The sequence below is a fragment of the Balaenoptera acutorostrata genome, chromosome 7 (assembly GCF_949987535.1).
Source record: "Balaenoptera acutorostrata chromosome 7, mBalAcu1.1, whole genome shotgun sequence".
NCBI classification, from domain to species: Eukaryota; Metazoa; Chordata; class Mammalia; order Artiodactyla; family Balaenopteridae; genus Balaenoptera; species Balaenoptera acutorostrata.
The window spans coordinates 57,843,190-57,855,381 of NC_080070.1; the positions used below are offsets into that span (position 1 = coordinate 57,843,190).

At 38.1% G+C, this 12,192-nt stretch overlaps 1 protein-coding gene across 6 annotated transcripts in view; it reads right to left on the bottom strand.

Moving 5' to 3' along the window:
• PEX1 (peroxisomal biogenesis factor 1) overlaps positions 1 to 12,192 on the bottom strand; it is a 75,783-nt gene that overhangs the window by 31,053 nt on the left and 32,538 nt on the right. For all 6 annotated transcript variants that reach the window (XR_009008788.1, XM_057549673.1, XM_057549672.1 and 3 more), the window contains 6 exons: positions 8,603 to 8,699; positions 6,935 to 7,105; positions 4,912 to 5,066; positions 2,526 to 2,715; positions 1,927 to 2,093; positions 280 to 414 (listed from right to left, as the gene is read on the bottom strand). Coding sequence is in view for 5 of the 6 variants with exons in the window: in XM_057549673.1 (XP_057405656.1) it covers positions 280 to 414; positions 1,927 to 2,093; positions 2,526 to 2,715; positions 4,912 to 5,066; positions 6,935 to 7,105; positions 8,603 to 8,699 (915 nt within the window). In the remaining variant the exon portion in view is untranslated. The remainder of the gene's footprint in view (positions 1 to 279; positions 415 to 1,926; positions 2,094 to 2,525; positions 2,716 to 4,911; positions 5,067 to 6,934; positions 7,106 to 8,602; positions 8,700 to 12,192) is intronic.

The window sequence follows — 12,192 nt, forward strand, 5'->3', positions numbered from 1 at the left end:
AAAGAAGCCAGACACAAAAGGTGACATATTGCATGATTTCTTTTATATGAAATAGCTAGAACAGACAAATCCATAGAGACAGAAAGCAGATTAGTGGTTGCCAGGGGCTGGGGGAAGGAGAATGGGCTGAAAAAATTTTGCAACTAGAGAGAGGTGCTGGCTACACAGCATTGTGACTGCACTAAATGCCACTGAACTGTACAGTTTAAAATAGTTAATTATGTAAATTTCCCCTCAATTAAAAAAAAAGAAGAGAAAAAAGATAAATGCCAAACATACCTTGACACTAATAAAATTCATTCCACTCTCTCGTGCAATTACTCCAGCTAGTAAGGTTTTTCCTGTTCCAGGAGGACCATACAACAGCACTCCTGTCCTTTGTCGTATTGGCAAGTTTGCAAATAATTCTGGGTACTGAAAGAAACAAAAATATGACAAAGAGCTCAACTCTAAAACAAATGACTAAGCAGTGGCCAAAGATCAATGTATAGAAAAAAGTACTTGGGTGGTAACAACGGCCATCTTTATGACAGTACAATGATAGAAAATACACTCCTACTCAGAATAATAAATGAACTCAAAGGAACTACCACAGATTTTTCCCAATTGGACCATGGAATACATTCCACATAAAAAGCATATAAATGCATCAGAACTTCTTTCCATTTTTTCCTGTTGTTTTTTTTTTCCCCAAACATTATAATAGTACTACATTAAGAAAATAAAACCCAATCTTTTAACAAGTATACTGCCTTCCACTTGTATGGTTCATGTGGCAAGTTATGACAGCTATGTATATTCAAATATATTCAATCAAAGAAAGAAAATAAATAATAGAGAAGCATGTGTAATTATAATCAACAGTAAAATCTCCCAAGAGTCTCAATGCTGAACAAGTAACTGACTGCTTCTAAATTATCTTCTAAATCACCAGCTTCTCAGCAAGAAAACTTTTTGAACAGGTGAGCCAAACATCAGGCTACTGTCAGCAATCTCCTAGTCTCCTCTATTAAGTACACCTATTTAGTCCCATGTGTTGACAAAATTTCAACCTCATCTCAAGCTCCATTCTAATCTGAAAGAAGCCCCAAAGTCAGCACTTACGCAGATGGCCTCACATATCTGGCCTGGGATGTATCTGGATACTGATGTTTGGTGCCCAGACCCAGCATTTGGGGTCATGATCCGCAGGCAAGTATTTCCCACGTCCCTGTTCTCCCAAACAGGCTTTAACCCCCAGTCCTGGGCTGCACTCAGTATGTCCCAGGCCCCACCAGACAGGTCCCAGGACTGTCTGTAACTGAGGTCCTTACATGTAACTGAGATCCTTACCCATTTCTTTATCTCTTTGGATGGGCCCCTGATCTCATGCAAAGATCCTTTTCTCTTAGGTTTCTGATTCAAACACACCACCCTCCTAGATTCTACTTTTGATCTTCTAAAGAACAATCTACAACTGCCCCCTTTATCCTGCTGTCTGCCTGGTCTACGCTGCCTGCTAACTCTGCCGTTCTAGACTGGCACCCAGAGTCTCGAAATCTGGCTTAATCCATCAGCTCTGTGGATCTAAATGACTCTCCCACCTCCCAGTTTATTCCTATCTGATTCTGCTCAACCCTAGCTGACAGTTCATTTGCTTTAGTACAACCTGGGCGATTCAAGAAAAACACAAGAACTCTGAAATTCACATCAAAATGTGTTTACTATAAATATCACCTCAGCTTTCTTTCTGGGCAAGGAATACATCAGATACTTTAAAAATCTGTTAGAGTCCCAAAAATAGGACTGGACATTTATTTGGTAACAATAAATACTTGTTGGACCAAATGGAAGCTGGGCAAGCCAACATATACAGCCAGAACTGATGGATGATTCAGTGGTTCTTCTGGCAGTCGGTAGTGCTTGGTTTGGTTGTTTTTTAAGTACCTTGGCTGGTAACTGGATAGTGTCCACAAGTATCTGCCGAACTTCGTGTAATCCACCAATCTTATCCCAGCCCAGGTCCCTAGGGTTATGCAGGTTGACATTTCGCAGAGACACAGGAATAAATCCTCGGAGAGCCTTTCGCAAGTCCAATGTTGTTAAAACTAATTCTGTTTAAAAATAAAAAAAACTTCTTTTGGTAGCCCTATTTGTATATGAATTTTCAAAACATGCCGTCATACAGTTGACCTCTCTTACCCATTTTCCCCTCCCTTACCCCTTCCACTCTAGTAACCACCACTCTGTTCTTTTTATCTACGTGTTTATGTTTAGTTTGGTTTGTTCATGTATTTTTTTGTTTTTTTTTATGTTCCACATATGAGTGAAATCATATGTTATTTGTCTTTGTCTGATTTCACTTAGCCAATCTTAACTCAATTAAAAAAAATGCCATCAATTTAGCTGGAAATGCCAATTTTCTACTCAAATAGCTGCTTATTTGAATACTAAAATGGAATATATTTAATTCTTACCTTACTACAATTACACTTCTCCACGATGGAAAGAAGAGTCCAAATTTTGGTTTTAACAGTAACACTTACCTTCCCTGGTGGATATACTCTGATGACAGAGACAAGAATGTATGGCTCGATCCATAAGCACTGTAAAATCTCTAGCCACAAACCCTTCAGTTTCTTTTGCTATACACTGCAGATCAAGATCAGTGAACTTGTTCATATCACAGTCTAGTTTATTTTTTATTACATTATACAGAATTTCACATCTTTGATCCTAAAGAAAAAAACACAAAATTCAAATTTATAATTTTACTTAAGTGCAAATTTTTGTACATGTATTTGAGAAATATCAGGTTGACATAATCTACAGGGACAGAAAGCAGATTGGTGTTTGCTTGCAGATGGAATGGGGGAGGGATGATTGCAAAGGGGCAGTAGGAAACACATGGGAGGGATGGAAATGTTTGCTACTTTAATTGTGGTGATGGTTTCATGGCATATATATATATATATATATATATATATATATATATATATGTTAAAACCCATCAAACTGTACACTTTAAATAGTGAGTATGTTGTCTTCAATTACACCTTAATAAAGTTGTAAAAAAAAAAAATCACATTCATAAATGATTGCTCTTTTGTTCTCCAGTAAGAAGATTTTTATTTTGGTTCCTTTAAGGGTTGTTGTTATTCCTATAAAACATAATTCTAAAAACACATTCAATGACCAATACCACTACCATTCTGTTATGCTGAATAACAGGTGTATTTTTATTCTTCAATAACAGTTAATTAGTACAGGGTCTGAATATTTAGCGTAGACGTAAGAATTTTAAACAAGAAGTTAAAATATGCTTGCCTGTCCCAGAACATTCTTTTTGAGCGTGCTGCCACTAAAGCCGTCAGGACTGAAGTCCCCAGAGGAGGTGACAGGCTGTGTGTGCTTGTATATATTTGGTCTTTGTCTTGCTTCTGGCACAGATCTCCTAAAACCCTTAAAATGCCCTAATGATAAGAGTGATAAAGGTGTCTTGACATTAATAACAAACCCCTTTTAGCCACACCTGAGTTTACGTTAATGAGGGGACTTTTGGAAAGCACCTAAGTATGGGCGCTGGCTGCCAGGGGAACCAACCTTGACTAGAGGATTGAAACTTTCAGTCCCACCCCCTGATTTCCAGGGAGGGGAGAGGGACTGGAGGCTGAATCGATGACAAGGGCCAGTGCTTTAATCAGTCATGCCTGTGTAACAAAGCTTCCAGAAAAACCCAAAAGGACGGGATTGGAGAGCTCCCAGGTTGGAGAACCAGAACACTTCCACGTGCCACCGGGCCAGGCCCCAAACTCCACAAGGACAGAAGATCCTTTGTTTCGGACTTCATCCTATGTATCTTTTCATCTGACTGTTGATTTGTACCCTTTAATATTCTTTGTAAGAAACTGGTAATCTAGTGAGTAAACCAGTTTCCCAAGTTCTGTGACTTGTTCTAGCAAATTAATTGAACCCAAAGAGGGAACAGTGGGAACCTCTGACTTATCACCAGTCAGAAGCACAGGTAACACTGGCATCTGAATTGGAGGGCTGTCTTGTGGAACTGAGGCCTTAACCTGTGGAATCTGATGCTATCTCTGGGTAGCGTCAGAATTGAGCTGAATTGTAGGACACCCACTTGGTGTCCAAAAATTGCTTGATGGTGTGGGGAAAAAAACCCACATGTTGGAAATGGGTGCCAGAGTCATAGTGGGTACAGAATATTAGTGCTGGTAAAAAAAAAAAAAAAAGTTTAGTCAGTCAAATTTTCAAAAGAAATGCTTAAAAAAAGGTAAATATGTGAGGTGATGGATGTGTTAATTAACTTGATTGTGGTAAAGATTTCACAATGTACACGTACAGCAAATCATCATGTTGTACACTTTAAATATATATAATTTTACTTGTCAATTATATCTCACTAAAGCGGAAAAAAAATTCTAATTCCATAGTGTATTTACAGATTTTACCAATGCGAAATGAAGCAGTTCAGAATTTTTAGGGTTTTTGTTTCTTTTTAAATGGAATAAAAAAGAAAACTGAATAATGAAAAAAAAAAAAAAAGAAATGCTGTTTTTTAAAAAGACATTTCCTTGGAAAGCATCCGGTAATATTTCAGATGGTTACAAATGAAAATTGTGCATCTAATAGCAAAACATTCACTGAAGGTTGATTTTTATGTACCCTTAAGATCACTAACATAAGCATTACTTTAAAGCTATAAATCATGAATAAAATTGAAAAATATGTAATTTATATAAAAAGTGACATATGGGAATTCCCTGGCGGTCCAGTGGTTAAGATTACACACTTCCACTGCAGGGGGCATGGGTTCAATCTCTGGTTGGGAAACTAAGATCCTGCATAACATGCAGCACAGTCAAAAAAAAAAAAAGGGACATATTTCAATAATCTTCACAAGTAGTATGTTACCTGGTCAGGAGGTTGAATATGCTGGACACACTGAAATATGTGAATTCCTTGAGCAGAAACAAGTAAAGGATGTAGAGAATGTTGAGACTGGCTTGTAGCAATCAGTGCCACCAAACTTCCCATGGAAATAAACTCTTTCACCACATCGTTCAAAGCTAGAATTAAGTAATATCGTGTAAAAGCTTAGTACACAAAAGCATGAAATTTTAAAATCATACATTCATTAAAAATAATAACCTAAACTTGAGCTTTAAGGTGGAGTATGAATGGAATGGCTCCTCTTTACCGTTTAAAAGTTAAATCTTCCATTCATTCATCAGTTTATCTACTGAGGACTTAATATTGGCCAGGCTCTAGTCAATCTAATGAAGGTATAGGAAGCACTGTAAACTCTGTATACTCAGAACAATGCCTAGTGAGGTTCCTTCTTCTAGATCTTATTAAGTAAATGAAAAGGAGGCTCTGAAGTAAATATTATACAAGGATTGAAATAAATATTATAGAAGGATGATAATAGAACACAACATGGAAGTTTAAGTAAGCAAAGTACAGCTCATATTCCTATGACTTCCTGAACAATCTCTTTCTACCCTAGCTTTTGCAAGGTTTGGCTGGTATGAGGTTAGAACTGAAACAGGCATTAATAACGTATATCTGAGTCCTGACCTAGAAATCTGTAGCATTCCCTTAAACACTAGACTAACAAGTCTTGCAGACGCTACAGGATTCCAAATGTGAGATTAACACCAGTTTACGGTAACCCAAGCCACTGTGGTTGCATTTTTTATCTATTTCACCTCTTAAGAACCTCGAGGCAGCCAGCGGAAGGCTGCGAAATCCTCCAACCCCCACCCTGGCCCCATCCTCTCCTTGAACCCTAAGCTCCAGGCAAAGGAGTATTGTCTAACATACTGTGATTTCTTCTACCTCTGTACCTTTGCCTGTGGACCACACTTCCTTTGCATCTTCATTAGCCTGAAACTGTTCCATAATAACTTCTACTCCTCCATCAAAACTCGTCTCAGGGGACTTCCCTGGTGGCGCAGTGGCTGAGAATCCGCCGGCCAATGCAGGGGACATGGGTTCAATCCCGGGTCCGGGAAGATCCCACATGCCGCGGAGCAACTAAGCCCCGTGCGCTACAACTTACTGAACCTGTGCTCTAGAGCCCGCGAGCCACAACTACTGAGCCCGCGTGCCACAACTACTGAAGCCCATGCGCCTAGAGCCCGTGCTCCACAAAGACAGAAGCCACTGCAATGAGAAGCCTGCACACTGCAACAAAGAGTAGCCCCCGCTCGCCACAACTAAAGAAAGCCCATGTGCAGCAACAAAGACCCAAGGCAGCCAAAAAACAAAAAACAAAAAAAAAAACAAAACTCGTCTGAGTTATGAACTCCCCCCAAAAGACCCTGATAACTTCCCACACCACGCTCAATTTAGTATATGTGCTATCACACCCTGTACATACTTCTAGGAGAACATATCCTACCTACCTCCTAGTTGTGTCATCCTGGTCAAATTACATAATCTTTGAATTTCCATTTACTCACCTGTAAAACCAGGAGAATATCTGCATGTAGAGTACAAAGCAACCCCTAGCCCCAAAAGGGCAGTCAACACATGGTAGCTATCATTATGACTATCAGTCTTCTGTACTAACATTCTATCTGTTTACTTTTATTTCCTCTCCAAGACTCTGAGAATATAGACTGTGCACAGAAATATTTGTCAAATGAACAAAGCAAGAGTAAATCCATACAATTCAGCAATTTCTAATAAGTGGAGGAGAATGAAAAGGCCCCAAAGACTAATGATGAAGTCGCAGAATTTTCACACTGCTCTGACTCTACTGATTTTGCTAATACAGAGCAACCTTAGAATGCTACCAGAGGCCTCAAAAGCAACACATTACATAGCACATATTCTGTTCTCTAAAAAGAGCAGATTTACTACAAAGACTGGAAATGCTGTCTGATAAAGGACAAGGGCCTGCAGCCAGCGAGTGAACGCGTTACGTTACCATGTGCGAGCCTCCGGCTCTGCACAGCCTCGGGACTGTGCTCATGTTCTGGAAGAGCAGACAGGCCAGCGACGAGATCCAGGTCATCCAACAGGACAACAGAAGGCTGCCGCCACGCCGCCTCTGAGAAAGCAGCCTCTAGGGCTTTCTGTATGTTTTCAAGCCTTTTTCCTTAACACAGAAGATATGAAATGGTTTTATTGTTATTTGAGGGCTGGGAAAGTTCAGGCTGCCCTTGAAAGCATTAGAAAAGCTCAATATTGATTTGACTATGAAAATTCAATCAATACAGTATTTTGTTATATATATATATATATATATATATATATATATATATATATATACCAGTCACTAAAATTTGTTAACCACTAACATGGTTTAAATAATACAGCCTCATAGGACTAAGTACTGAATTTTATAAAACTGAAAAAAGGAATATGCTACTATAATTTCTATACATATGTATTTATTTATCCTTGCCTCATTCCATGGAGAATTTCAGATGGCTTGCAACAAAACAGTAAAATAAAAGCAGGATGTGGGAAAATATAAATGAAGGCAGGGGATCACAAGTCAGATAAAATCAACACAAAGGTAGCCACCTAGAGATCCTAGAATCGCTATATTTGAATCATTAATTTGGCTTCAATCTTCCTGGTGAATTACAAACTTTTAATTTTCAAAGAACAGAGAACATACCAATTCATAAACCAATGTAAAGAGCTCCTGTTACTTAGTTCTCAAACAAAATTTTCACATGAGGCTTCAAGCAAGACTCTAAAGAGATGGACAATGTCTCTAAAACCACATTTATAGAATATGAAGTAATGGGTTTTCAAAGGCCATTTCTTAGTTTCCTATCATATGCTAGATTAAAAAACAGAATATGACTAGTTGGGACTATACGGTAGTGGTAGCCAAGGGGGGGAAAAATTAACTACTCAGTAAAATCTTTCTGATTTTTAAAAAATTGAATAGATAATAATATAAATGTTAAAGACTTTCAAAAGTACAAGCGTACAGCTGACCCAGGAACAACATGGGTTTGAGCTGTGCAAGTCCACTTATATGTGGGTTTTTCCCGCAGTAAATACCACAGTACTGCACCACCCAAGGCCGGCTGAATCTGTGGACACAGAGGGACCACGTACACAGAGGGCTGTGACTCTAAGTTACGCAAAGAGCTTTGGTTGCCTGGAGGCTGGCACCCCAACGCTCACACTGTTCAAGGGTCAGCTGTATGTGATAAATTGTAAGTCTCCTCTTGGCTGTCCCTAGCCACCCACTTTCCCTCTCCTGAGGCAGTCACCCTACGAGTGTCCCAAAGCAAGTCAGAGGGAATCTATACCCATTAGAGTATATTCTAGATACTAACTTTCTCAGAGTGGTGTAAGTTGGAATTTTCAGGAATATAGTCTGCAAAGAGTTTTGGCTAGGAAAAAAAAAAAAAAGGCCTCCATCAAATATGGAGAGTTTTAAAATTTTTATTAGAAACATTAAAAACATTAGAAAGCCAAAGATTTAAAATTTCTAAGAAATTTCAATGACTAAATGACCAACAGAAAAGTTAAAGATGAGATATTTGTATTTATTAGATTAGCAGCATTAAATAGTAACATTTCTTTCTATCAGAAAAAAGATTTATGTAGAGTATTACCATATTCATACCTCGTAAAGCTTTACAGTCAACTATTTCCACATGGGCATCCAATACGTTAAATGCTTCCTTACAGATTGCCTTCGCTAAAGTTGATTTTCCACTCCCCTAGAAAATAATTGCTTAAATTAGAACTCTTAATATATTCAGTCACAGAAATAGCCTCTGTCACTGTGATAACCACCAAGATTCAGCCTCATCAATCAAGTAGATACTACACAATGTTATGTAACAATTACATCTCAATACGGCCAGGGAAAAAAAGAAAATCCACATCCCTGATTATAAAATAACATTTAAAAAATACGAAATAACTGTAAATACTTAGTAGAGGAAGGTCAAAAAAAATCTGTGATCGTCCCACATCACAGAATTAATTACTGTCAACTGTTTTGCTGTATCATCCTTCCAGACACTCCACACACATTTTATGCAAATTTATGAACATAGGATTACAGTATTCCTGAGGGTTTACAATAAATCATTGTCCTCTTTATCAACAGATATAGAGCTGCATCAGCTCCCTAGTACAAAACCACTGTGAGGATGTACTGGACTATAATGTGTTTATCAAGACCCTTCCTGGTGTATATTTATGCTACTCCCACTTTTTAACTATTATAAGTAAAGCTAAAATAAATATCCATACATATATGTTTACTTATTTGTCGGATTATACCTTCAGAATAAATTTCTAGAAGTGTAATTACTACATCAAAAGGTACACATATTTAAATTTTGCTAAACATTGCTATAAGTGCCCCTTAGAAGACTGAAAACGGTTAGGTTTTTTTTTGGATTCTGTGTTCATTTTATTTTTTATAACATCTTTATTGGAGTATAATTGCTTTACAATGCTGTGTTAGTTTCTGCTTTATAACAAGTGAATCAGCTATACGTATACATATATCCCCATATCTCCTCGCTCTTGCGTCTCCCTCCCTCACACCCTCCCTATCCCACCCCTCTAGGTGGTCACAAAGCACCGAGCTGATCTCCCTGTGCTATGCGGCTGCTTCCCACTAGCTATCTATTTTACATTTGGTAGTGTATGTCCATGCCACTCTCTCACTTCGTCCCAGCTTACCCTTCCCCCTCCCCACGTCCTCAAGTCCATTCTCTACGTCTGCCACTGTTAGGTTTTTATAATTCTTTTAATATAGGTTTCCTCCCTCAATCTATTACTATTTCTTTCCTTTTTTTTCCCCTAATAAATTTATTTATTTTTGGCTGAGTTGGGTCTTCATTGCTGCGTGTGGGCCTTCTCTAGTTGCAGCAAGGAGGGGTTACTCTTCATTGTGGTGCACAGGCTTCTCACTGTGGTGGCTTCTCTTGTTGCGAAGCAGGGGCCCTAGGCATGCGGGCTTCAGTAGTTGTGCAATGCGGGCTCAGTAGTTGTGGCTCATGGGCTCTAGGGCGCAGACTCAGTAGTTGTGGCGCACGGGCTTAGTTGCTCTGTGGCACATGGGATCTTCCCGGACCAGGGCTTGAACCCGTGTCCCCTGCATTGGCAGGTGGATTCTTAACCACTGTGCCACCAGGGAAGTCCAATCTACTACTATTTCTTACCATTGTTGCTTTGTCTAGCTTTAACACCCCTGCACCAGCTGTAATATTTTGCTTTTCATTACTGTGAACTGGAAAAACAGCCAAGCTTATTGTGCAAAGTCTGAAATTTAGCAGGCATTCAACAATACTACCATCATTATAGTTTACAGAACTGCATTTATATTTAAAGTCACTGGACCCCAAAGAATAAAGAAATTAGGGGTGCTGGGGTGTAGGCCCCACCTGTCACTTTTTGCCTAATCAGAGGGCCTTTTCTCTCACTCAAAGTAATTCACATTTGTATAGCACCTTTCATATATATTATTTCTCTTAAGTGAGGTTAATCCTAAAAGGCAGGGTAAGAAACTGAAAACTGCCTGAGGTCACAGCCAGTAAGTATATAACAAAGGTGGGGCTCAAATTCAGGTCTTCTACTTGCTCTTTCTATTAATCACGCTACCTCTATGTGAGACAGTGGAACTCTGGTTTCTGAATCAATAGGATATTGTTTTTCAAAATAAATATTCTACCATGATGATATATTTTGAAATCTGACACAGGTAATCTAGAAAACATGTAGAGTAGTTGCTGTATTTTACCAGCCTTGCATACCTGGAATAAATCCTACTTGATTGTGGTATATAATTCTTTTAATACATTGGTTGATTTGATTTGCTCATCTTTTGTTGAGGATTTTTGCATCTATGTTCATGAGAGATATTAGTCTGTAGTTTTCTTGTAATGCCTCTGTCTGGTTTTGTTATTTGGTAATGCTGGCCTCACAGAATGAGTTAGGAAGTATTTCCTCTGCTTCTATCCTCTGAAAGAGACTGTAGAGAATTGGTATAATTTCTTCCTTGAGGGTTTGGTAGAATTCACCAGTGAACCCATCTGGGCCTGGTGCTTTCTGTTTTGGAAAGTTATTAATTACTGATTCAATTTCTTTAATAGATATAGGCCTTTTTATATTGTCCATATCTTCTTGTGTGAGTTCTGGCAGACTGTGTCTTTCAAGGAATTGGTCTATTCATCTAGGTTATCAAATTTTTAGGCATAGAGTTGTTTATTACTATTACTACTTTATTATCCTTATAATGTCCATGGGATCTGTACTGATATCCACTTTTTCATTTCTTATGTTAGTAATTTGTATCCTCTTTTTTTTCTTAGCCTGGCTAGAGGCTTATCAATTTTACTGACCTTTTCAAAGAACCAGCTTTTGGTTTCACTGATTTTCTCTACTGATTTCCTGTTCTCAATTCATTGATTTCTGCTCTAATTCTTATTATTTCTTTTCTTGTGCTTACATAGGATTTAATTTGTTCTTCTTTTTCTAGCTTCCTAAAGTGGAAACTTAGATTATTGGAGTAGTTGCTATATTTTAAGTAAGAATCAAAAGTGAGCAACTGGGCTAGTAAGAGGGAAAAAAAGTTATTATACTAGAGTTAAAAGTGAATAGAAATGAAAAAGCCTTATAATTTTGAATTGAAAAAAAGCACGAAGACTCACAAAGACCACACTGTAGCCCTGGAAAAAATACTGCATTGGTAGAGAATAAAACTGTAAGCCCCTTAAAAGGGCAGGGAACCTCTCGCAAGACTGACAAAGATTAAAACAAGGGAAGATACAAATCACCAATAACAGGAAATGGGACATCACAACAGATTCTGCACCTATTAAAAGCACAGTAAGAGAATGTTACAAACAACTTTATGCTCATAAATTTGACCAGTTCCTCAAAAACTACAAACTACCAAATGCCTGCCAAAATGAAACAATTAAGGACTTTGAATTTATAAATAAATTTCTAGGCCCAGATGGTTTCAGTGGAGATTTTACAAAACATTTTAAAGAATTAACATCAATTTTATACAATCTCTTCCAAAAACAGAACAGGAGGGAACATTTTTCAACTTATTTTACGAGGCCAGTATTACCCTGAGAGCAAATGCAGACAAACGCAGTACAAAAACAGAAAACTATAGGCTAATATTGCTCATGAACTTACATGCAAAAATCCTCAACAGAATATTAGCAAACAGAACCCAGCAAT